The sequence below is a fragment of the Scyliorhinus canicula genome, chromosome 4 (assembly GCF_902713615.1).
Source record: "Scyliorhinus canicula chromosome 4, sScyCan1.1, whole genome shotgun sequence".
In the NCBI taxonomy this organism is placed as follows: domain Eukaryota; kingdom Metazoa; phylum Chordata; class Chondrichthyes; order Carcharhiniformes; family Scyliorhinidae; genus Scyliorhinus; species Scyliorhinus canicula.
The window spans coordinates 36497291-36524875 of record NC_052149.1 but is presented as its reverse complement, the minus strand read 5'-3'; the positions used below and the strand labels follow the sequence as shown (position 1 = coordinate 36524875).

Sequence of the window (27585 nt, the reverse complement as noted above, 5' to 3'; positions counted from 1 at the left end):
CCCCCCCCAAACCCATCCCCACATAATGCCGGAAACACACAACACCCCCAAATTGCCGCGGAACACCACACACCCCCCCCAAATGCCGGAACCTCACAACCCACACCCCCCAAATGCCGGGAACACCACCCCCCCCCCCACCCCCAAATGCCGGAAAACACACCCCCCACCACCCCAAATGCCGGAACCACACCCCCCCCCCCCCCCAAATGCCGGAACACACACACCCCCCCCAAATGCCGGAACACACACACCCCCCCAAATGCCGGAACACCCCCCCCCCTTCCCCCCCCCCCCCCCTCCCCCCCCCCCCCCAAATGCCGGAACACCACACCCCCCCCCCCCCCAAATGCCGGAACCCCCCCCAAATGCCGGAACCACCCCCCCCCCCCCCCCCAAATGCCGGAACCACCCCCCCCCCCCCAAATGCCGGGTCTGTCTCTCTCCTCCTTATCCTCCAAAAAACGCCGGGTCTCACCACTTCCGCAGCTGGTGAAACTGACGCGTATCGCGTCAGTCAGCTGCTGGCCCCTCCGGGAACGGAGAATAGCGGCCTTAAAGAAGGCCCCGACGCCGGAGTCATTAACACCGATTTTTCTCGCCGGAAACCCGCGTTACGACGGGCAACGGAGAATCCCGCCCATTGTGAGAGGAATCTCGTTCAGCAAGATTTCAACAAGAAGCATAGGGCAATGATACAAACCAGCATCTTAATATCTCTCGATAGGTTTATAGCACAGTTCATACTTTGTTGTGATCAGAGTGGATGGAGCAATCAAAATCCTTTGCTGCTAATGTATATATCAAATAATTGAAAAGATGAAAATGACTCTCGAGTGACAAGAAGTTAAATGTCACTTGCAAGAAAAGCGTGCGCCTTGTAGTGGGGCTGGATAGTGCAGTTTTGTATCACTCTAAAATTTTCATGTTCAATTCTGAATCTGTCTGCACAACTCAGATCCGACAGATAGACATAAAAAAAACAGCAATCTGAAAGCCTCATTAAAGCTTCAAAGGTATTAAAACTCAGCACCGTTTAAAAACAACTCTAAATAAATATCTAGGAGTAAAGCCATTACTTTAAAGTGACTGAATAAACCTCCCTTTGCATGGGTTTCCTCCGGGTGCTCCGGTTTCCTCCCACAAGTCCTGAAAGACGTGCTTGTTAGGTGTATTGGACATTCTGAATTCTCCCTCTGTGTACTCAAACAGGCGCCGGAATGTGGCGACTGGGGGATTTCCACAGTAACTTCATTGCAGTTTTAACGTAAGCCTACTTGTGACACTACTAAAGATTATTATTATTATTATGTCCCCTCATATCCTCCATGCACTCGAACAGGTGCTGGAGTGTGGCAACTGGGTGATTTCCACAGTAACTTCATTGCAGTTTTAACGTAAGCCTACTTGTGACACTAATAAAGATTATTATTATTATGTCCCCTCATATCCTCCATGTCAACCCATGGCCCTTCCATGCTAATTCCCTCAGTGTATACTGTCTACAGAATCAATGATATCTATCTATAGCTATCATTGATTCTGGGCGGCACGGCAGCACGGTGGTTAGTACTGCTGCCTCATAGCTCCAGGGACCCAGATTCAATTCTGGTCTCCGGTGACTGTGTGTGGAGTTTGCACTTTCTCCCCTTGTCTGCGTGGGTTTCCTCCGGGTGCTCTGTTTTCCTCCCACGTCCAAAGATGTGCAGATTAGGTGCTTTGACCATGCTAAATTTCCCAACGTGTTCAAAAAGGTTAGGTGGTGTTTTTAAATTATGGGGATAGGGTGGGGGCAGTGGGTTTAAAAAAGGGTGCTCTTTCCAAGGGCCTATGCAGACTTGATAGGCCGAATGGTCTCGTTCTGCACTGTAAATTCTATGATACTACAGTGACAATGGCATTTGTGAAATTGCTTAGAAAAGAAAGCAGCAACTCATAATTTTGTTTGAACCCTATAGATATGTCACATGAAACAGACCATTAAATATTGACACTTCTTTGACAGCTCTTAACCTTGTGCAAATAAAGATTGACACACTGACAAAAGAGATCACAGAAGAAAAATCATATTATCACCATATAAAGATATCAGTCAATGAAAGTTCACTGCACCTGTGTAAAGAAACTCACTCACCAGATTATTAGAACAAAGAAAAGTACAGCACAGGAACAGGCCCTTCGGCCCTCCAAGCCTGCGCCGACCATGCTGCACGTCTAAACTAAAATCTTCTACACTTCTGGGGTCCATATCCCTCTATTCCCATCCTATTCATGTATTTGTCAAGACGCCCTTAAACGTCACTATTGCCCCTGCTTCCACCACCTCCGGCAGCGAGTTCCAGGCACCCACTACCCTCTGTGCAAAAAAACTTGCCTCGTACATCTCCTCTAAACCTTGCCCCATGTACCTTAAACCTATGCCCCCTAGTAATTGACCCCTCCACCCTAGGGAAAAATCTCTGACTATCCACTCTGTCTATGCCCCTCATAATTTTGTAGACCTCTGGCCTCTCGGTCAATCAAATGATATTTTACACATCATCTTTTACACCTATGCTGCCAGGGTATGAACCACATAGGCTTGCTGCTTAAAGGAAGCAAAATCTATGGGGGAATCAGCTCCTTGCCGTGGTTATTGGTGAACATTATCATGAGTCTATAAAGGGGCTGCACTAATCTGTTGCTATATTAACTGTTGTAAGAAATCAAAATGTAGGAAAAGCAGGGAAATATGAAACAATTCATGAGAAGAATAATGATTTGTTCTTTGCTAAAGCTATGAGTGCAGTAACCCCATATTTGGGCAAACTGTCAACCCACATGATAACAAGCGCACGCCGGGTGGGTCATCTGGTGGAGAAGCGGCCTTGATCACAGCTGGTGGTTCTATTCTTGGCATCGGAAGTGATATCGGAGGCAGTATCCGGGTGCCAGCTGCATTTTGTGGAATCTGTGGCTTCAAATCAACTGGGAAACGACTAAGGTAAAAATGTATCAATTATCTTTCCCTTTTGTTCACCCACAATTTTACTCACATTAATACGGGTGATTTCCTAATAATCCTCACGCCATCAGGATCTCAAAATCTTGCAGAGGTATGTGTGTGTGTTTGGGGGTGGGTGCTGGAAGTGAGTGGATGTGAGAGTGGGTGCCTGGTTAAATGGGCTGAAATGGCCAGTGTGCAGCAATCTGCAGGCTTCCATCTTCAACTTCGCTCTTACTGTGCATGAGAAACCACTTTGGAAGAGGTGGATTACAAGTCACAACACCTTAAAGGCACTCTGCAGTCATTTGCACTGTGCTCCTTAAATTATATTCTGAGGGGAGGGGTTTCCCCACCCTCTTGGAACTTGCCAGTAAATCCAAGGCGAGACAACTGCAGGAACTGAGGGGGTTGAGCGAGTTCGCTAAGTTGTCAGACGTGGCATTGAAAGGCATTTCTTCACAGGACTTATTCTCTGAGCATGTGCGTTCGTTACTTTGGAGGCAATTTGCAATAATTGTGGAGGTAATTTTACTACCTGGGGAGTGCTGTGCACCTTGGCTGGAATTCTCTGCCCGTTGGAGGATTAATTCATTCTTCCCGCTGGCAGTGCACCCTCGCTGACGGGTTCCCCAGAGGCATGGGGTGGCTTCAGTGGGAAATCCTGTTGGCAAGCAGAGAGAGTATAGAATGCCAGCGAATGGGGCGCCACCGTGAAACATATGGCTGGGAGACTGGAGAATCCAGCCTCTGATCTATACTTCCCATCTGGCAAACATCAGTTCAGAACGAGTGCCGCATGTGCTGCTTTACCTTGAACCTTCGGTGAGGACCAAGATAAGCAGCAGGACCAGCTCCAACTGCAGATTTTTCCTCACCAACCTTCCGTCCCACAGGTGAGTGGGAACAGAGGTGTAGCCCTTGAAGGCATTACCCATTCACAATACCCCATTCAAGGAGTTTATAAACAGATGATCAGCTTCTGGACATGATCCTTAAGAGGCTTAGGATTTGACATGATGGTCACTGACATTTTCAGCCACTGGAAGAAGATCTCTTGTCAAGTCCCTTGTTCGGCATACATGGCCAGTAGCAGTCAAAGTCGCCGCTGCCCTTGATTTCTTCACCTCTGGCTGCTACAAGGAATCAGCAAGTAATATTTGCAGAATCCTCTGCCCACTAACACATCGCGAGGAATGCATCTATGGCATAGCTCGGAGTGATATGCATTTTGCAACTGTTTAAGCCTGTCAGCTTGAGCGAGCACTCGGATTTGCAGCTCTGACTGGCCTCCCACAGATCCAGGAGTCATCCACTGCACGTGTGTGAATCAAGGATCTCCCAGACCACACTGGAAGTCTTGGACAACCGCAGGGGATTCCCTTCCATGAACGCACGGCTTGTGTCCAAACGCATAAAGATCACCATGCATGTTTGTGTAAGATTCCCAGGGAGCAGCCATGATGATTGTCTCCTCCCCTGAGCTAATCCTATCTCAAAGTAGGGCTAAGAGCTGGCACTTTAGAGACAGGAACGAGCCACTGAAGACCTGGCCGATGACACCAATGAGCAGCACACAGGTGGAGGCGAGCCTAGGAGAGACACAGTCAAAGCCATCTGACCAAAAGAGCTGTTGGCGAATGTGCAGTCAGGATGCTGATGATGCACTTCAGGTGCCTAGAAGGTTCTGGGGTAGGCTACTATTCACTATTCTTCAACCTGGGTGTGCAACATTTGCTGCACCTTGCACAAAATAGTAGTGAGGAAGAGTGGAGCGGCAGAAGGTGCGGAGCACACTGAGGAGGAGTAACTTTAATGTGGTAAGGATACCATCATGGTACGTGGATGACCTTAATTCTGGCATCATTTAGTGAGATGGAAACAATACACCCACATTACAGCCAAATTCTGAACCCCCTCACCCACCCACCACCAGCCCTACAATCAATGAAGCATTCCTGTCATAGTCACCCAATTCACATTCAACTTCACCACAAGTCAGGTGGCCACTAGCCAGGTAGCAGGTAAAAATTAACAACATGGTGCAAACAAATAATTTTAATCTTACAGAAACATGCAGAAATTTATCTAACATTGTGTTAAACACCATCGTGCAACTACAATTCTTTATTTTTTTTAACAATTCCTTACATGGTGCTACCTCTGGTTTCAGCAGGCTGATCGTATCCCTGCCCTGACTGTTCAGATGGTCTTGTTCCTCTGGATTTTCAAGCCTGAAGGCAGCATGGGGGCCTCTGAATGGGGGTGAGGGACAATGATGAAAAGTGGGAGCACTTTTAACAGAGTTCCCACCTAAATGTCACCTCCTGCCTCATGCCCCCACTCCGACATCACCGATAACAATGATCAGGAGAACACTTTGCTGCACATCAGTTTGTTGAATGGCCAAAGCTTGGTTTTCATCAACTTTGGATAAGGTGGCATTCTGAGTGGCAAGGCTTTGGGTGAGGGGTCCAGCAAGAACTCCAGTGCCTGCACTACCAGAATGCTATAGCAAATGGCCACTCTTTTCATGAGAATACACATCACCGTGAAGGCCAATGACATCATGGCACTCGTATTAGAGAGAGACTCTAGCACTCTCTCTCCAATCATGCGCAGTGCGACTTGGTAGGATGACAGACCCGTACACATTCTCTCCTACTGCTTCAGAATTATCCTTCATGTCGACCGCACTGAAGGGACAGATCCAGGTCCAGCTGAACCGAGCTTGGAGCGCCCTGCTCCCACCAACTGGGTGGGACTGCAGCCTCCATCTCTACCATTTGATCTTGCAGACTTGTGAAGTGTGAGATGCCATGTAAAAACCCGAGAACTACCTTGCTGGTCTAACCATGGGTGTGTTTAGCTGAGTTGGTGGATAGTGTGTATGACCCGTGTGATAGTGCGTCCTCAGAGTGAGTAAGCTCCTCCTGTGGGCCATTTGATGGGTAGATAGTGAAGAGGTGATCTTGAACGGTGAAGAAAAGGTGTTGGGGCATCATTCCTGTTAAAATGAAGGCAAATAGCCTCATTAACATATTGAAATGACCAATACATTTTCTGCAACTGGAGTGGTCGCCTGTCCTTCACCCCACCTCCAATAAAAACTTAAGTAGACGTGTTTCAGTCTTTTAAAATGTTTAATCCCTGAACCCGCCCCAAGCCACCCGTTTTTGAGAGTTTATGATTCAGTTAATGGAAGATACTCCACTGTTTTTCATGTTTTTTTAAGTTTCTCTGCGCCGGTTTCCATTGAAACTCACTTATCTCACTGCTATGGACCAACACATTAGAGCACTTGTTAATGTTCATGAAGAGGATTCTGGTTCTTTTGGTAACGTTTTTCATTGATTTGTTATATAGCAAGAAAGGAGTCCGATCATCAGTACCTGGACAGAGAACTGGTGAGTTTGTACAGAATTCCAGCTGATGTTTAGTTTGTTTCCTCTTATTGCCGGAGCTGCCGACCTTTCATTATCGCGAACAATTTGCCTGAAACAACTTTTTAACTCCCTATCAAAATTTTTACTCCAAGGTCACCTCAAAGTTCCATTTCTTCTGAAGAGAGCAAGGTTAGCTTCTTGTCCTTCCATTGTCATTTTGATTTTAAGATCCCTCGAATAATTTTACAGTCAAATTTCTGTTATCCAGCACTCTTACCCTATCAACCAGAATTCTGGGTTGCGTTTTGCTTGAGGATGCCAAACCCCCCGGCAACAGTTACTGGCAGCCAATTCTTGCTCTCAACCTGCAGCACCATTTCTCCTTGGCAACGCTCATTCTATTTGCATGCTCCTGCACCTCTTGTGAAACCTCAACATTTGCATGACCATCCTGGAGTTTGCTCATTGGATGGAAATTTGGAACTCGCCTTACATCTCAGTTAACTGGCAGATTTGATTAAGCGGCACCTCCCATTTCCAGAGCATGCCGGATAACAGATATTTTCCTGTACTTCCTTGTCTCTATACTCACACAACAAATAGTAATCTTCCTTCCTTGAATTAGTTAACCAGAACTGTGCGCAGTACCAGTACTTATCTACAAATATAACATGCTATCTGCTTATTTATATTTCTTCTCTCTACTAACAAATCCCAGTACCTTAACTGTTCCTTTTACTTTAACATTGCACCTTGAACATGCATGAATGCAAAACTTCATGGGCGCAATTCTCCGCTGCCCACGACGGGTCGGAGAATAGCGGTAGGGCGTCCCCGACATTTTTCACGCCCTCTCGCTATTCTCTCTCCCCCCCCCCCCCCCCCAACACGGCCGCCCCACGAAACGGCGAGCAGCGATTCTCCCTAGGCCGATGGGCCAAGTTCCCAGGCCTTTATGGCCGTTTTTACGGCAGCAAACAAACCTGTTTGCTGCCGTCGTAAAAACGGCCGCAACATGCCCGTTCTGGGCATCCAGGGCCCCGATTGGCACGGCAGTACCACGGCCGTGCCAAGGGGGGCATGGGCCCGCGATCGGTGCCCACCAATCGCGGGCAGTGCGTCCGTTACCTTTCTCCATCTGCCGTCCCGCAGGAGCAGTCCGCGGGGCGGCCGAGGGAGATGACGGCCCCGCGCACCCGTGGGTTGGAGCCGTCCAATCCGCTCATGCGCGGGTGATGTCATCGTGCGCGTCAGCCGGTGTGACGCTTGGCGCGCAGACTTAGCGACGGTCGCTAAGCGGGGCCCCGCTGCTAGCCCCGCCCGGTGGGGCGAATCGGATCCCGGGAGGGGGCGCGGAGGCTGCCGTGAAACACGGCCAGTTTCACGGCAGCCTTTACAACTCACCGCATTTGCAGAGAATCGCGCCCCATGTACTTTACAATTTACAGGGCAGCACGGTGGCTCAGTGGGTTAGCCCTGCTGCCTCACGGCGCCAAGGTCCCAGGTTCGATCCCGGCTCTGGGTCACTGACCGTGTGGAGTTTGCACATTCTCCCCGTGTTTACATGGGTTTCGCCCCCGCAACTCAAAGATGAGCAAGGTAGGTGGAGTGGCCACATTAAATTGCCCCTAGTTGGAAAAAATAAATTGGGTACTCTAAATTTATTAAAAAAATACTTTGCAATTTATCCAGATTATTAGACTGGCACTTGCTGGCAGCAGAATGTGGTCTCCTAATTGGCAACTCCACATTCACCATTCTATTAAATACAATAGATGGGTTCCCACAGCTGCTGGCTCAATCAGTGAGCCAGAGATTTGGAGCTTTGGCAACTTCCCCGGGAGTGGTGGGCAGTGCAGAATCAGGGCAGGGACCATGAGTATGCTTTTGGTGGTCAGCACCGAAGGGCTGCAATGAAGTGAAGACTTCCAAATACAGTAGGGAAATTGTGATATGAGGAAAATGCCTTGCTGACATGCTATCATCCTCATGACTGTCATTGAGGCATAGAGCCTCAGACTCTGAAGTACCAATGGCCTGCCATTGGGAGGCTGCCTCAACTGAGCCAGTGGCCTCACTATATGGTGGGAGGCTGGAACACTGCCTGGAAAAGTGACGAAGGGAGAAACTCTCACCATATTTAAAAAACACTTGGATCTCTCCATTCAGAGCATGTGACCTATAGGACTACGGACTGAGTGCAGGAAGGTGGGATTAGGCTGGGTAGCCATTCATTGACTGAGGAGGTTACAATGACCCAAATGGATCCTGTTTTGTAACTATTCTGTAATCACAGCTCAGATAGAGGCTATTTGACCCAATGTACCTCTGCTAACTTGTACCTCTACGTATGCAGCATGAGGTCCTATTTTGCTTCTGTGGAGCGGAGTCACAAATTTCTGATTGCAGTGAATCCTTATTGAGTTTCAATTTCCCGAACAGACGCCGGAATATGGCGACTCGGGGTTTTTCACATTAACTTCATTGAAGCCTACTTGTGACAATAAGTGATTTTCATTTCATTTTCATTAATTTGCTCCTCAGCCTCGGTCAACCCTGGAAAAGTCAATCCTCTGCTAATCTACATCAGCCAAAGTAAACACAGCATTTGAAAAATTGCACCCCTCTCCAGAATTGTGAACGCACGGCAAAAGGATGAGGGAAAAAAAGGCACATAAAATAATTTCGTGGGGAAAACTGATAATAATGAAATAGCGATAAACAGGTGAAAGAAAGTTCTCACCACGGTAGAATTCAAGAAGACGTTTTTAAGTAATGTAACCGTTATTGTTTTCTAGTTGTGGCGGCAGTTGGTCCATTGGCCAAGGATGTGGATAGCTTGGTTTTGTGCATGAAAGCTCTATTATGTGAAGACATGTTCCAGTTGGACTCCACAGTACCACCTATTCCCTTCAATAACGAGGTAACGTGTGAGGTGAACTCTATATTTATCTTCTAATTTTGTCTTTCCTCCTGTCCACCCCCACCACCCCTCTCCACCACATAACATTAGAGAGGATGTACAAAGCTTCCGATTTCTTCAGAATAGGAGGAGGGTTATTGTGGTAAGCATGTGCCTGCTTTCCTCCTCCCAGTAATTATTACTCTAGGCGAGGGAGGCGACTGTTAAGAATGGGAATTCTTTTTGGCTTTTTCACCATGTCAGACACGCCCAGGTAAATTAAATTATCTGACAGCTACAAGGGAAATGTTATGAATTTGTGGTCCCAACATGGGGCTTCATTTTCATGAGGTGGAGATGCCTGCGTTGGACTGGGGTGAGCACAGTAAGAAGTCTCACCTGAGGAAGGAGCAGTGCTCCGAAAGCGAGTGTTTGAAACAAATCTGTTGGATTTTAACCTGGTGTAAGACTTCTTACTGTTCATATTCATGGGAACATTTGTTTGGAATTCATCCATGTTAGTCCCAAGATTTTGTATCCATTTTTTTTAACAGGCTGAAAATCATGGCAAGTGCAGACCTGAATTCTTTACATGGGCTCGCAGTGTAAAATTATTCTGGTAAACTTTGCTTAATTCTGCTCCAATGAAATAATCTTCGACACCACCTTATTAACGCTCCCCTTAGTGTTTCCCTTGGCGTGATAGTCACATTCGCTGACCTGATCTACTAATTAGAAACGAATAATGGGTCGTTTTGTACTGTCATGTAACTGCACTCGCTACCACCGACGCATTTCGATTTCTATGCCAGCGCATGCAGGAAGCTGATGTTTGCAAAGATTAAAAGAAAATCTTAATTCCATTAATTTAGGTTTGGATTTCAGGGCTGAAAGTAATTTTCTGATACTTTGACCAATGTATGGGTTGGTTCCTGATAAATTTGTGCTGAATATTAGTTTTGAAAAAAATCTTTTTATTCTCTTCATTTTCAACATTTTCATCAATAAACAACCAATGAAAAAACAAACAAAAACAAGTACAATAACGATCTCCCACACACAAACCGCACCCTGCTCAATATACAGACCAGAACATTCCAGGTAAAAAACACAAATTAACAATCAATCCATAAACAGTGTAACCAAAGACAAAAATACCGCTGCCCCCCCCCCCCCCCCCCTCCCCTAATGTTCAATGGCAACTAATTCTCGGAATTGCATAATAAACAGCCCCCATGAATTGTGAAACCCTTCCTTCATCCCCTTCAGCTAAGACTTTGCCTTCCAGAGAGTCAAAGAAATTCAAGTAGGTCCCCCCCTGCCAAGGTGTGTCACAGGATGGAGAAGCTGACTTCCACCTCAACAGGACCCGTCTCTGGGCAATAAGCGAGGCAAAGGCTAACATCTGCCCCTGGACCAGCCTGCGCCCGAGCCGGTTCCCCCCCCCCCCCCCCCCCCACCCCGGAATCCTCCCATTCACTTCGTCTCAAAAACACATCACCCAGTTTCGGCCCCCCTCCCCCAACTTTTCACATCTCCCAAGGCCAGTGTTATTCAAACTTTGTTTCCTTCGCGACCCATGCCGGCCGACATTCGCGCCCCACCATTTTCTCTTACCTTTAAAGCGAGAGGTGAGCCAGCTTGGTCCTCATTTACTTGTTTACTGCTGACAGAATGGAGGAATCGCAATCGTGCCCAAAGCATGTGACATCGACATTCGGGGGGGCCTCCCTTCAGGAAGGAAGATTACATAATATTAAAAACCCTTCTTCTGCGATTGCGCAAATTCTAGTGCAGCAGCCGGTTTTTAACACTGTCGACTGCGAGTGGTCTTCAAAATGACGGCCGCGACCGTATAAAAACTACTGATGAGTGGGCATGCATGCCAAGTGCGCCTGCATTTTTTTAATACGGTCGCGGCTATCATTTTGAAGTCTACTCACAGCCGGCATTGTTGAAAGCCGCCTGCTGAGGCTGTTGCGCGCGAATTTGCACAATTAGGAGCGCTGCGACGGACGGCTCCGCGATCCTCCGACACCCGCCCACGACCCGCCCGTGGGTCTCAACCCCGACTTTGAAAATGCCTGTCCTAGGCCCATCGAAACCTGTTCTGTCAGGCTCTGATGGCCACAGCCCCTCCCCCCAGCACACTCCCGTTCACTGGCCAGCTTGAGCTAGCCAGTATGGATGCCCCTGCCTAGGCCCCACTCTCCTCCAATCCCCTCCCCCACGCCCGTTCCCAAGAAAACCAAGAAATTCCACTTCAACACACAGCCTCAGCGTAAACACAGCAAACCCCAAAGAACCATCACGGCAAAAGAAAATCCCAACTCTTACCTTGTCCAACTAGGTAATTTCAACTCATTTAACACATATAGCTACATGCAGTGAAAAATAGAGCTACATACACTCCTCCACCTTCTTATCCTCAGTCCAAGACCAATCCTGAGTCCCATTTCTCACTTCTGCCCCAGTCCTTCTGCCTTCACAAATGCCTCTGCCACGTCCACCGACTCAAAATAAAAGTCTTTGGGAGTTGTGGGTCACCCTCAACTGAGCTGGGTACATTATGCCGAACTGCACAGTGCTTTTATACCAGTGCCGTCTTCACTCAGCCGAAGGTCGCCTGCCTCCTCGCCAACTCCACAATAATGTCATGGTATATATGTAAACCAGCTCCAGCCCACTGCAACTCCTGCTTCTGCTTAGAACCTTCACGTGGTACCTACAGAAACAAATAATCACTGGTCTTGGCGGCTCATTGGCCTTTGGTTTAGGCCTTCACGCCCTATGAGCCCATCCAGTTTGTACCGAGAGGGATCTTCCCCCACCCCCAACAGCTCCGCCAGCATCTTGGCAAAATATTCCGTTGGCCTCGGGCCCTCCACCTCTTCGGGCAGTCCCATGATCCTCAGATTTTACCGCCTAGATCTGTTTTCCAGGTCCTCCCACTTTGGCTCGCAGACCCTTGTTAGCCTCCACCACCCTCCGCAGCTCCTCACCCATCGAGGTGAGTTGATCACTGTGTTGTGACAAGGCCTCTTCCACTCCTTCAGTTTCACACCCTGCTCCAGCACCTCGGCCAATGTCCTCAACACTGCCGCCTTCACCGGGGCAATCGTCTCCTCCACCAGCACCTTCAATGCTGCCATCATCTCCTTCCTCATCACCTCCATGTGCTTTGCAAACTGTTTTTCAAGTTCTACAACCATTGCCTCGGTCATCTTTTCTGCCGTGAACATTGTGGCCCCACCCAACGACCCAGCCTCCGCCATCCTTCCAGTTGCCAAGCCGACCCTTCCACTCGACGGCGAACCTTCATTCGTCCCCTTCTTCATGGCTGCTTTCCTTTGGGTTTTGGACATCTTTCTTCCTTATGTCTTCCTGCACTTATTTCACAAACAATTGCCCCTGGGACCGGGTATTAAATTCTAAAAAATCAAGCCTTGAGTAGGAGCTCTCCAACGTGCGACCTCCTCCTACATGCCGCCACCGGAAGTCTGTGCTGAATATTTGTTTGTTTTTTTTTTGTTTGGTTATTTTTATAAGATGACTACTTCAATGCATTTTATAAGCAAGAACCGACATTAGTTGCTCTTCCCCTCCTTTCTCCCTAACCTCTGGGATTCATGTTAGAACGGATTTATTTAACATGTCTGCTTCAGAGCAAGCACCTTTATCATATCGCTCCACACATGCAGTTCATTTCAGTTATGCAGTTTGGTTAAACAGTGAGTAGGACTGCAAAAGAAAAATGGAACAAACGCGTTAAAGGTTTAAAAATAACAGGCGGTAAAAACCATTTACCATGGATAAATAAATCAATACAACAAGTAATAAAGAAGAAATAGGCATATATATTTCAAGGAAAGCAATCGAGGGCTGTGAAATAACAGAGAATCTTAAATATTTGATGCACAATTCTGAAGAATGCAAGTGCAGGTAGATAAAACCATTAACAATTACCAACAGGTTTTGTTAATAAAGGAGTTCAAGTGTAAAGATCTCATGATGCGTTTATACAAAACATAAGTCAGGCACAGCTACACCATGTACGATTAGGGAAGCCATTATGGAATAGGCATTAATGATGTAGAGACCCTGTGACGTAGATTATGAGCGCGATCTAACCAAATGGGTGCATTTAGCTGGGTGTTGCGGCAGGGACAGTTGCATATCACACACGCATTCAAACCTCCTTAAGTCTTCAGATAAAGACCACTTGACACATCCCTGGGCCTAAATTGCATGCAAATTGCCAGTGAAAGATATTTCCTCCACACCTTCTGGGCTGGACTTCCATCAAGGATACAAGAAGCAGGAGTTGCAAATGTCTAACTCCTGCTTCCCAACTCTGTGCCGCCCTATTTTAGTGTTGGGGAGGCAGGCATTATTGGAGGCTGGCCAGCTGCTTCTGGAACCAGGCCGAGACAGCAACAGATGCAGCCAGATGATGAGGCAAGCAGGTTTAAATGCCCGTGACATTGCCTCAGTTCAATTCATGTGTGTTCGGCATGCTGGAGATTACCCTTCTTTCCCCACCCACCTCCTATGCTCCCTTAAATCTCCCATGCCCACTCACCCAGTATGTGCTAGGCACTTAACAAATCAGCCATATAATAACACTTGCAAGTCTTTGAAATGCACATGAAGGAAACAAAACAACCATTCAAAATCTCTTTGAAAAACATTTCCTATCTTCCCTTCTCATAAAGCTGTTGATCAAACATAGCCTGTGAAATTTACATTATAGAGATCTTAATTTGGTCTAAATATACACAGTGATATTGAAAAACCACCACAAAGAATGATCAAGTTATTAGTTGGGAATAAAGCTGCCTATTAAATGACACTAGCCATCCTCTTTGAACTGTGTAAACAGCACACCTGCCAGACTGACTCCTTTAGCTATTGGAATTCAGCCAAGCATTCATCGTGCAGCCATCTGACAAATGTATCAATAAAAACTGGTTGAGTGGATGGCCAGGCAGTTTCTTCCAGTCTTTCAATGGCTGCATGTTTCTTTGGACAAGACTAAATATTTCTTCAATTGGAATTTCAGTGGAGCTGGCTGCATGTGGGCTCCCTACTAATGGGAATTGGGGCAGGAATCCCATAATCTGGAACAGCCCACCATTTTTTAAAGCCTTTCTCCATTCATTCTGACATGAAGGAGGCCTGAAAATCTGGGCTCTTCCTCTGCTAGTTTCCGAATTCAGAGTCGTTTACCTATTGTGACAGAAACTCAATTCACAAAAGGCCTATCTGAATGCTTTGCACAACTCATCATGTAAATATAATTTAATCTATTTTCTTTCATTTTAGGTGTTTTCCAGCTCCAGGCGCTTGAGGATAGGCTATTATGTGAATGATGCATTTTGGATCCCCAATGCCAGCATGAAACGTGCAGTTATGGAAACCAAACAACTGCTGGAGGAAGCTGGACACACGGTGGGTTTACTGATTTATGCCAAAGGATTGACAATAGTCAAAGGGAACAGAGACACAATGAAAGTCCTTATGATAAAAGAAAAACAGTCTTTGATGATTCTATCTCAGGAGGAGTATGTTTTAGAATCGGAGAAGCACAGCACTGAAGGAGGGCCAGACAGCCCATCACCTCTGTGCCTCCTCTTTCAAAGAATAATCCAATTAGTCCCACTCCCCAGGTCATTCCCCGTATCGTTGCAATTGTTTTTGTTTCAGTTATTTATTCCGTTTGGTCTCATTTTTAGCAGAAACTGCCTCTTCAATGTCTGTTTTTATTGAGTACTTTTTTATGATTCCAATTTTGTTTTTAACATTGTCCATTTCAGCAGTTTATTTGACTACAATTCTCGGCTTCCTAGCATTCTGATCACACTGGTTCTGTGGATAAACCCACCTTTTGACAGGGATTTTTAAAAAAACCAAACATACCCATTCTTCATGCGGTGTTTTCCAGGAAGAAATGCATGTACCATGCCCCGTAACTTTAGGTATATGTGCAAGGAAAACACTGGTTCAGTTCCAAGTCTGTGCTAAGATAACTGATCTCAGCCAGACCAGATCTGGGTATCGCAATTGGCATCAGTGCTTCCAGACAAGAGGAGGGTAAAAACAAGCACTTGAGGCTCACATCCTTTTTGACAACAGTCCAGTGGTCCTGCCATAAATGCTGTGCTTGTCAAGAGCAAGAATAGCATTATGCTTGTTATAACCTGCCCGGATCCTATTTGCTGGGGATGATTGGTTGTCCCATGACTCTTGAGGAATATGTGGTTCCTTAATGAGGGGTGGGGGGGAGGGGGCAGCAATCGTTAACCTTTCAGTTGTATAAATAGATCTGGCCAGTATTGTACTGGCTAGAGAGGGAGAACCAGTCGTCAACTACTGGTACTGTGTAAATATTGTTGGAAAAAGAAGTTAAGTTCTATTTGACTCTACAAACTCACGTTGGACTCTTCATGGCCCTCATAAGAATGCTTATATCAGATAACTTTCTGACACGTGCTGTCAAAAGCCAAACTGAAAAGTGGGCACGGGGAGACTACTAAGGGGAGACGAGTAGTCTTCCCTTTTTTGAGGAAATAAGGGAAACAATTGCAAAATATGTATTTTTGTCTGGAACACAAACTCTGTCTTCATTGTAGTCAAATCTTTGCAACAGTTTCCCCTAACATAGCTGCAGAACCTACCAATGAGGAATCTGATAACATGACGTATGAAGAAGCAATTTTGATGAATTGGTCAGTGGTGCAATCTGGGTTTCAAGGTTGAGGATATCTGGTCCAAAATATATCTGATTAAACTAAACCATTAAAAATAAAGCTTATTTCTAAACCGGGTGCGTGGACAGCCAGCGGGTACAGCCCTGTACTATAAATGAATGAGCTATTGACATTGCAATAAAAATCATAGCTGATTGTGCTATCAGTTCTCTGTTGTCTTTTTGACTGGGGAAAGGCAGTAAATAAAAGCCAAAATGGGTTCATTAAAGCCAGTTAAAAAACTTATTGGAATTCTTTTGGGGTGCAACTGAATTGCTGGGTGAAGCTGAGGGGTGGAGGGGGTGTGGTGGGGTGGGGGGGGGGGGGGGGGATGAAATGCAGATTGTTATGGGAGAGGTGTATTCAGAACCCCAAAAATGTATCATGGAGTTCATCCAACCCCACCTTTAATGGATTGTTGCTTTTGAAGCACACGGCTTGTTCCCCAGGTGTAGTATTACAATTATGGACAGGTGGTTTTTAAAACAAAACAATATTTATTCCATGAACTCAAATTAACCTTTTAAATAAACATTGGATCTCTTAACACCCCTTACTTCAAAGATAACCCCGAAAATAATACAACACTACCCAATCCTGCAAACTGTTCCTTTACACATCCAAAAGACTTCACCTTCACAAAAACTGTAACACACCAGGTCACAGTTAATATATATTTTCTGTTGGATGGCAGAGATATATCAGCTTGGTTGACTTTAGCTCCAGCACCTTGCTTTTTCTTCATGCAGCTCACAGCCACAAAAACACTCACACCCAAGCTGCTGTCTCAAACTGAAACTAAAACCCAGAACTAACCTCAAAATGGCCGAAATGAGCTCAGCTCCACCCACACTCTGACATCACTATTTTCTTAAAGGTACATTGCTTAAACATCCATTTCTTAAAGGTAATCTCACATGACAAGATCAATAAGTCTGACCAACCTAAAATTGAGGGGAGTGAGCAACTTGGATAGCATGTGCTTAATCTCTTTGGGGGAGATTCTCTGGCCTCCCCGTGGCGTGTTTCTGAGTGGCGGGAGGTGGCCACGCCTGCAAGATATTCTGGTCCCACCACTGTCAATTGGATTACCCATTGAACCCACCCTACGCCACTGGGGGTGCGCCATCGGCGGGACCAGACTATCTTGCAGGTGTAAATAGCCCGAAGATCTCACTCTTTATTTGAAAAGGGCAGCATGGTAGCACAGTTGTTAGCATTGTTGCTTCACAGCTCCAGGGTCCCAGGTTCGATTCCCGGCTTGGGTCACTGTCTATGCAGAGTCTGCACGTTCTCCCTGTGTCTGCGTGGGTTTCCTCCGGGTGCCCCGGTTTCCTCCCACAAGTCCCGAATGACATGTTGTTAGGTAATTTGAACATTCTGAATTCTCCCTCCGTGTACCCGAACAGGTGCCGGAATGTGGCGACTAGGGGCTTTTCACAGTAACCTCATTGCAGTGTTAATGTAAGCCTACTTGTGACAATAAAGATTATTATTATCATAGAAATGTTTTCCAACCTTTAATTACTTGTGACCAACCATGAAGATGTATCTTTGATAGTATTATGTCTGTGATGTGACCAAATCCTTGCATAAATTGTGCAGGGTGAATTCATGTCCTAATCCTGTCTGGCTGGAAGTGAAATAGGAGGGCAATGAGGAGCAGATTCAATTTTTGTTAAGAAGAACTATATTTACTCAGTTAAGAGTGAGTCTTCATTCCACACCACATTGGTCAAGACTAGGCCCTTGAGTGAAGATTAGTTCAGTTTGTTCCTGATTATATTAAGGTTTCTATTCATTGATTTTTATTTCCTGAAGTGTGATTGCAAGTGGAACTAAGAATTCTAAATATTTCAACTGAAATATTAAATCATTTTTGTTAGTGAGAAGAATGACTGCTACTTCTGAGCAGATTGTGTTGCCATACTCCATTATTATTGTTCACCTTTACGTGAACTTTTCACGTTTTGTTTCTTTTCAGCTGGTTCCCTTCACACCTCCGAGAGCTCAATATGCGTGGAATGAGTTGATATTAAGGGGCATAGGGGCTGATGGAGGCGCTATACTGATGCAAAGATTGTAAGTCTCATTTTAGCAAAAGAGTTGTAGAAAATGTCTTTTCAGAGCAATTTGAAACATTCAGATTTGCCAACAGACTAAACGGACTATCCTTTAAAACAGAGATGAGGAGGAGTTTCTTCAGCCTTCAGATGTTGAATCTGTGGAACTCTTTGCCGTAGAAAGCTGTGGAGGCCAAATCACTGAGTGTCTTTAAGACAGAGATAAATAGGTTCTTGATTAATAAGGGGATCAGCGATTATGGGGAGAAGGCAGGAGAATGGGGATGAGAAAATTATCAACCATGATTGAATGGCGGAGCAGACTAGATGGGCCGAGTGGCCTAATTCTGCTCCTACGTCTTATGGTCTAATTATCTTCAGATGTTATCAGTTACCTTGGCTGTTGTGTGGTGCAGCCATAGTTTCCTAATCATTATGAATTCATAGTAGACAACTGACCACTCGACCTTAGTTGGTGCTCAGTATCAGAAATATAACACGATTCGGTTAAGTGAGAAATGTTAAGGGTATCCATCTGCAGGGATCAACGGTCAAATGAAATTAAGTCCAAGGAATATGGTCAGTGGTTTAGACTCCAAAATTGTGCCAGGTCCCTAATGCGTGCCTATTATGATAATTCTTTCTCGGTCTCCTTTATTGAAGAGGCTAAGAAAGTTCCTGTTAGTATTATTTCTGTTCTTGTTCTTTAGATGTTTGGTGACATTTATATGAATGGATGATTTGCAGCAAATTAGGGATCTTCACAGAATGGTACAGCATGTAACTCTGACCTGTGAGCACTCGATAGGTAGAAAGCTTTGTTCCTCTGACCTTTCCCAACCATCTTATGTACTTTGACGTGTCCACATACAAACAAGGGAACACAGCTGATTCTTACATGACTTTGTTTTCTAGGAAAGGAGACAAAATCGATCCGATTTTGAATGATCTGTATATGACACAGAAGCTGCCTAAATTACTGAAGAGGATCATCAGCTTTCTTCTGAAACCTTTTGTAAGTAAAACATTCTCCAAAATGTGAGCCATTTAGAATCATAGAATTTACAGTGCAGAAGGAAGCCATTCGGTCCATCACATTTGCACCGGCCCTTGAAAAGTGCCCCATACCCAAGCCTACAGCTCCACCCTATCCCCGTAACCCAGTAACCCTACCCCACCTTTTTGGACACTAAGGGTAATTTATCATGGCCAATCCACCCACCCTACACATCTTTGGACTGTGGGAGTGATGTGCCATCAATTATAACAAAGACGAGTTGTGGAACAAAACTATTGCTTCAATAAGCTAAACGAGAACCCGCTGGCAACTGATCCCGAACTGGGGCAGGGCTAGAGGTCCGCCATCTTTATACAGAGCCTGAGGGGAGGAGCCACAGGCGGGGCCAGCAGAGACAACAAACAATATATACAATACAGTAACAGTGGTTTACCACAATATATATATAATACAGTAACAGTGGTTTACCACAGGGAGGAAACTGGAGCACTCACCCAGACACGGGGAGCGCGTGCAGACTCCGTAAACAGTAACCTGAGCCGGGAATTGAACCTGTTACTCTGGAGCTGTGAAGCAACTGTGCTAACCACTGTGCTACCGCGCTGCCCTAGATAACCCTGTATTATAAGTGCATGCATAAATATAAAAATAGATGTTAATGCTTAATGCTTCAACGACTCGATCTGCAATCCGAGCAGGGAAATCTGTTTTTACTCGACATGGAATTTCATTATACTTTGTCTCTGGCAATGGTCCTTGCTTCACCAGCTGGGAGTGGACACCAATTTGCAGAACATTATAATTTTAACCATCTAACATCAAGTCCATTGTACCCCCAATCCAATGACAAAGCTGAGAAAGGCATAGGAATAGTTAAGGAGCCATTCAGCAATGCACTAGATGAGAACAAAGATTTATCATTAGCACTGTTGACATAAGAGGATTGTTTGTCACCGGGTTTGTCACCACCCAGATGTTGATGGGAAGAAAAATTTGTACCACGTTACCAGAAATCACGATTCAGAATATAGATGAACAAAAACTACATAACCGCCTGAGGTTACAAAAACGAAAACAGAAAGACTGCTACAACAGGCACACAAAGCCTTTAACGACATTACAAGAAGGAGACTACATTCTAATTCAATATCCTGATGGACGATGGTCACATGTTGCTCGAGTATTACGACAAATTTCACCAGGATCATATTTTGTTACAAACTGAAAAAGGAACAATGTTTAAAAGAAATAGAAGAGCATTGCTGAAGATAAAGAATTATGTTCCATTTCACACTCCGAACATTATTGCCTAGGATGCCATTTTCCAAAACATTGACTTTCCAAATTCTTCATTATCAACAACGAATCAAGACAATTTGGAAGACAACTTGAATACTTCGACAAGACCACTGAGAAGATCAATGAGAATGAGGAAACCATCGAATAGACTGAATTTGTAATGACATAAAAACTATTCATCTGTAATCACTCCAATGATATGACATTTATTTTTGCAACTGAATGTAAAACAAGATAATGATTCATGCTCGCTAATGTAATGTTCATAGAAAAAAATGTTAGAGTTTATAACTTTTTTCCGAAGAAAGGGGAATGTGACATGATAAATGTACAGAACTGTAATGGTTAATATTATATACAAATCAACCACTAAGAGAGCTAGGTGCAGAACTATATAAGGCATCGATGCTGAACCTTCTGGGTAAGTGATTGAGGGGAAGGTGAGAAGACAGACTGTAGGAAAGATAGTGTGAGTGAGAGCAGATCATAGTAATTGTATTAGTGTCGAGATTAGTAATAGATGAGTGTAGATTGTGAATGTTTATTATATAGGAGCAAGTGTCGAATCCAATTAAGTAGCGTAAATAAATCTTAAGCTTTGTTCAATATGAAAGCTAGTTGTGGTCTTTGTGAACACTATGCCAACCATCCTCGGATTAGAACACCACACTACCTAGGCCCAATTCCCCGTCCTATTACTGCAACCCCAAAGGGACAATTTAGCACAGCCGGTCCACCTAACGGGCACAGCTTTGGACTGTGCGAGGAAACCGGAGCATCCGGAGGAAACCCATGCAGACACTGGGAGAATGTGTCTCAGTCATCCAAGGTCCGAATCGAACCTAGGTCCCTGGCTCTATGAGGCAGCAGTGCTAACCACTGTGCCACCCATAATCTTGAACTACATGACTGGAACAGTCCTGAGGGTGTCCTGTGCAAACAGCATGCAGCTAAGATCAGGCCACGTCCTTATGTATTGTGCCATTTAGGTCCACCAATTGAGCAGTTCAGAGACTATCCATGTGGTTGATCACTTTTGTCAAAGGACTGAGTTCTGTGGGAAGAACAGGGGGATGTAGGCTTTCTTTTGGCCTATAACAGATGCCTTTGAAAGGAAATCTCCAGATTGAGCCCATGTTAGACTTGAAATGGGCCATTGAGTCGTCACTACCCTGTGAAAATGCAAAGGGGTAAATGAGCTTCAGGGTCAGGTATAGATAGGTTCTTGATTAATAAGGGGATCACGGGTTATGGGGAGAAGGCCGGAGAATGGGGAAGAAAAATTATCAGCCATGATTGAATGGCGGAGCAGACTCGGTGGGCCAACTGGCCTAATTCTGCTCCTATATCTTATGGTCTTATGGATCCATGGACTATGGGGTCCATAGTTTGACCTGACCTCCGTATTGGACTCCCGCAACATCACAGGGCACTAACAGAATAGCCAGATATTCTCCCAAGAGGTAAGCCAAGGTGCAATTACGCAGACGGATCCAATACTCAGGAGCCACTGATACCTGCCTGTTACCTCCCCTGAGTACGAAAGGGTGAGTCGATCACATTGCCAGATATGTGGCTGGAGAACACCCGGTGATCAGGTCTTCCGGTATCAGCGGTTAGAAAACTGTCCAGGACAGCCAATGATGCCATCATGCGCCAGGGCCTTGCAGATGGCTCCACCAGAAGAAGTCAGTATGATGCAGCTGAATTGCATCACCGCCCCGAAGGTGGCGCCGAACTGGGTCACATCGCAAGTGAACGGGCATCCTCTGGTGATGGGGATGGACCCGGGAGCTGCAGTCTCCATTGCGGATCAACAGACCTTTTCCCAGCTCTGTTTTGGGATCTTGCCACTTACACTGCAAGCTCCCAAGGCCAGGTTGGCAACCTATACAGGCAAACCACTGAGCATCGGGTGGACCACTGTGACTACGGTGACACACTGACAGCAATTGGTCAAGCTACCCTTAGTCATGGAGCAGGGAACGGAAAATTGTATGAAGTCCTGGGAAAGTACCTGATGTACGTAAGGCGGATATGGGCAGAATAAAGGGCGTCACATATACACGTGGACCTGGAGGCTCAACCCACATAATTTAGGGCAAGACCCTACATCTTACTCGTTGAAGTTGATACAGAGCTGCAACACCTACGGAATCTGGGAACCATATGCCCAGTACAGTTTGCGGAGTGGGCCTCATGAGGCCGGACAAGTATGTCTGACTCTGAGGAGATTACAAACTCATGGTAAACAGGGTGTTGTGCCTGGTCTGTTACTCGATGCCCAACGTGGAATATTTACACGCGAAGCTGGCTGGAGAATGTGCCTTTACAATATGAGCCCCGCCCATTTGCAGGTGGAACTGGACTCTGCATCCAAGAAATATCCAAGTATAAGCACCGACAAAGGGTTATTTGAGTACACCCCGCCTCCCGTTCAGGCCTCGTCAGCTCCGGCAATCTTCCAACGAGTGATGGAAGGTATTCTTCAAGGACTGCCAAAGGTAGCTGTATGATTATGTGACGTGCTCGTCACGGATGCCACCGACGAGGAACACATGGGAAACCTGGAGGAAATGCTCGGATAATTCGGCCAAGTTGGCACCCAGCTGAAGTAGAGCAAACGCGTGCTCAGACCAAAGACAGTAACGCATTTGGAGTTCAGAGAAGGCCTAAACCCAGTGGAGTAAGAAGTCTTACAACACCAGGTTAAAGTCCAACAGGTTTGTTTCAAACACGAGCTTTCGGAGCACGGCTCCTTCTTCAGGTGAATGGAAAGGCTTGTTCCAGAAATGTTTATATAGACACAGTCAGAGATGCCCCGGAATGCGAGCACCTGCAGGCAATCAAATCATCAAAGATGCAGAGAGAGAGGTAACTCCAGGTTAAAGAGGTGTGAATTGTCCCAAGCCAGTGGAGGTGAGGTGAAGGTTCAGGCCATAAAAGGGACCCCAACTCCGAGTGATGGCAATAAACTCGAGTCATTCTTGGGCCTGGTGAATTATTATGGAAAATTCATCTCAAACCTAGCTACCCTGTTGGCACCCCTCCACATACTATGAAAGAAGAACCAGAAGTGGGTTTGTGTTGCCTTACGGGGAGAAGGATTTGCTGGGGTGAAGAAGCGTCTGTCATCCTCGCAGGTCTTCACCCATTTGACCGCAACTCTGGCTTGTGATGCCTCCCCCTGTGGCATCAGGGTGGTGTCGACCCACAGATGGGATGAAGGGATGGAGCACCCTATTGCTTCAGTTTCGAGGACTTTGCAGACGCGGAACGATGTTATGCCAAATAGTGAAGGAAAGCTTGGCGGTGATATTTGGCATCAGGAAGTTCCATATGTATGTCTACGGGCGGCATTTATCCATTGTGGCCGAAATCAAATGTCTGCTGGGCCTCTTTAAAAAGGAAAATGCATAACTGAATCCACCTATCCTGCACCATTTTGGCTTGTGAGGGTGAGTGACATGCAGACACAGGGAGAATGTGAAAACTCCACACAGACAGTGGCCCGGGGCTGGAATCGAACCTGTGTTCTCTGCGCCGTGAGGCAGCAGTGTTAATCACTGCAGCATCGCACTGACCGATTTTTAAGAACCCTCGATATAGCGGGACCTATCTGTGGATACCCATTGGATGAGATTTGCTGGCCTTGTTGAGGCGTGTTTCTTGGCAGTGGCAGGCAGCCTGTTCATTGGAGAAAGTCCCGCCGCTGTCAGTGGGATTTCTCATTGATTCTACCCCATGCTGCCGGGAAACCTGCAGCGGGGATGTGCCATCGGTGGAATCCGATGATCCCGCCGGTGAGAAGAGGTGGAAGATCTCGCACATTGTATTATGCATCACTGTGTTTACTTGAGGGATGTGGGACAATATCTACAGGTATATGTTAATAACCAGAATATCCTATGGCTGCTATCCAACATTGTGTGTTGAGTTGCAAAGGTCTGTGTGTTGATGGGGTAGAGGGAGCTAGGTGGCTAGAGAAAGGGTGAGGTGGGGAAATGGTGGGGGTGGAGGGGGGTCGGCACGGTGGCACAATGGTTAGCACTGCTGCCTCACAGCGCCAGGGACCCAGGTTCGATTCCAGCCTTGGGTGACTGCGCGGAGTTTGCACATTCTCCCTATGCCTGCGTCGGTTTCCACCGAGTACTCCAGTTTCCTCCCACAGTTCAAAGGTGTGCAGCTTGGGTGGATTGGCTATGTCAAATTACCCCTTTGTGGCCAAAGGTCAAGTGGAATTATGGTGTTGTAGAGATAGGACGGGGGAATGGGCCAAGGTAGGGTACTCTTTCAGATGGTTGGTGTAGACTCGATGGACCGAATGGCCTCCTTCTGACAGTAGGAATTCTATGAAGTATATCTGATTTATTTATTGTTTGGGTTCAATCAGTACTTTTCTTAAAGTACCTGTAACCTTTTACTTGTTTTAGAGTCCGAGGATTGCAGAAACCTGCAGATACATGTCTGGAGTAGGGTAAGGCTTTGAACACCCTCATTCATTTCTTATTTTGATTTTGTATTCGGGCTGAACTCACCCAGCAAGTTGTCTTTGAGTGTGGTGATAATTCTTCAGGAAACTTTCTTGAAACTATCAGCACTCTGTGGAATTGCTGCAGATTTGTGTATATTGTACACTGTATGGTTTGGCGGGTTGGTTAGCTCTGTTGGCTTGATGCAGAATGATGCCGGTGCCCCATACGGCAGTCTCTATACCAGTTGTGGTATTTCTTGAGAAGCCCCCTGCCTTACTGTCTTGCCCCACAATTGCAGAACGGCACCTCTCAAACAAGGAGTTGCCAAGTTATCTCGCTTTAATGGAGAGAGATTCCTATGGTCATTTGGGACTATGGTTGGGTGATCTGAATTGAAAGTGTGTTACTCTGTGCTTGGTGCCTGCCAGCAGATTTTTAACCCCCTGTCATACTAAATTAAATAAACTAATTTTAACTGTGTAGTTATATAATGGTGTAATTGTTAAAGACAAAATTACAACGTAAAACATTTTGATTCTGAATATATCCAATGGTTTGCAATTAAATATTTTTAACATTGGTGTATTTTTGGTAATATTACAGCATTCCAGATTTACAATGAATGCAGTTACTCTAAACCTTCATTCTCTTTCCTTGTGCCTTCCTCCTTTCTGGATTCGCTGTGTCTTCTTGTTATATTCTTCTAGATCAATTGGTGAACTGTGGGAGCTGCACGCTGCAGTCGAGGTGAGATTAACTTTTGTTTCTTTCAGATTTTGCTCAATTTGCTCTTTAGTCGCAACATTTTTGCTTCTATTTTGCATATTTTAAATGTGAAGGAGTGAAGGGTCCAAGAGAATCAATGACTATCTGTAAGTGCACATGCTGTAATAGGCTGGATTTTACACACCCTGAGTGAGTTTGGGGGTGTGGGGGGGGGGCTCGGTAAATAAATTATGGGGCCTCTACAGTCTAACTGCCTGCTACCTATCTCAAATTTAAGAAGGTCGGGCAGGCGTCCATTTGCACTTGGGCCTATTGAGATGCCAACCATTCAATTGGCCGGCATTTATGTTGACAGTGCTTCCTCCCCAGATACAATTGGAAGTCTTGCCTTGAGCTTAGTCATGCTGCTCCCAGCAATAAATGACTATGGGGCAGCCAGCAGTGTCATGGGCTGTGACAGAGACTATGGCAACAAACCTGTATTGCCTGGTTCCGTCCAGGCTGGTACAGAAGAGATTTGCAACATCACAGAGTTTGTCATTTACCTTTTATTTCATTCTCTCCTCCGAGGTGTGCCGGCAGCTTTGTGGGGATTGCCAGCTTCTGCACGGTGGAGGGTGTCGATGACCGCACACATGCACACTCACATACAATTTGCAGGCACAGCAAGTCAACTCTTGAGCTGTTCTTCAATGGAAATGGATTTCAGTCTCTCATTCAGCTGGATGAAGCGGTTTTCATGGTTGAATAGCTAACGTTGCAGATTGTGTGATTTGGTATGAGGCTTAAAGCAGTGCTAAGTAGGTGAGGATGAGGTGAAGCCATATATGTGGCATATAGGTCATGGTTTATAGAGATTCTTGGTAGCTGAGTGATATGGGGTGATGCTTTGAGCAGTGTCTGAGTCTAGTGATGCAGTTGTTAGGATATGGCATTTGAAAATGCATTTACTGGCCTTGACCACTCCTGTGAGGTTATTGAACTTCCATTGTGTCCAGGCCTAGACGGCTGGCATTGATCACAATGGCTATCTGTGGCCACTGCCTTCTCAAGGTTTGTCTAGAGGGCCTTGAGGCTCCCTGTGCACAAATGAACAAATGATATTTCTCATTCTTTCCACCTCCTGCACAAGGCCTCCAGTGCAGCATTGGAAAAATTGGAGCGCACTCCCAACTGTGTGATCCCATTCTTGTCTTTTTCCCAGGTCAAACTGAAGTGACTTCCAGGACCTCGTCCAGCCAAAATGAACTTCCCTTTAAGAATTGCAGGCTGACTACACGTTGTGCAGGATTGAACATGTGCTGTCCCCTCATGATTTTGTGCACCCTGCTTAGGTGGGCAGCCACTCACCAGCATGTCTGAGGGCTCAAATTGTGTTGTAAACAGAGTGTTGAAGTTGGGAATTTCATTCAAGTGGGAATTGGAACGTAAAGGCTGCTTTTAGCCTCCAATACTTGTCATGGCTCGTGTAAACTCGAGGCAATAAACATTAAAACATTTTGGTCTAATGCTTTATTTTATTGCTATGTACAAGTTTAAGTGTGTCGACAAAACAAGCCACAAAGTAAATACAGCAGAGCAGATTGCGTGTCTGGCCAACCCAATGTGGGAGGTAGTGGATGGTGAAACCTGCGAGTGAGCACTGCAGTAGATATTTCTGTCTCGAATCTCTCCGGTTCCGAGTCATTGAGTGCGAGTTGGAGATGCTCTGAGATGAAAGGGAGAGGGAACTGTATTTCAGCAGTTTATGTATCATACAGAGAGATACAGGTTCAGAAAGGGGTTGGTATGAAAGATAGTGTGCAGAATAATAGGGACCCAGTTAAGCTAGTGAATGAAGAGCTGCAGAAACTGTTCCTATTCAATAAATTCACCATACTCGCTGCCTGAAAGGATAGGGTAAAGACTGTTGGAATGACAGCCAGAATACACATCAATCCACCTTGGAGCAAGATGCTATCCAAACAGGGAGGAGGAACAGGGT

General features: G+C 45.8%; 1 protein-coding gene across 2 annotated transcripts in view; it reads left to right on the top strand.

The window, feature by feature from the left end:
* LOC119964480 (vitamin D3 hydroxylase-associated protein) overlaps positions 1–27585 on the top strand; it is an 80164-nt gene that overhangs the window by 40374 nt on the left and 12205 nt on the right. For both annotated transcript variants that reach the window (XM_038794029.1, XM_038794028.1), the window contains exons 5-12: positions 2777–2983; positions 6350–6390; positions 9168–9292; positions 14597–14722; positions 18005–18102; positions 18999–19098; positions 24834–24877; positions 25583–25622. In XM_038794029.1, coding sequence (XP_038649957.1) covers positions 2777–2983; positions 6350–6390; positions 9168–9292; positions 14597–14722; positions 18005–18102; positions 18999–19098; positions 24834–24877; positions 25583–25622 — 781 coding nt within the window. The remainder of the gene's footprint in view (positions 1–2776; positions 2984–6349; positions 6391–9167; positions 9293–14596; positions 14723–18004; positions 18103–18998; positions 19099–24833; positions 24878–25582; positions 25623–27585) is intronic.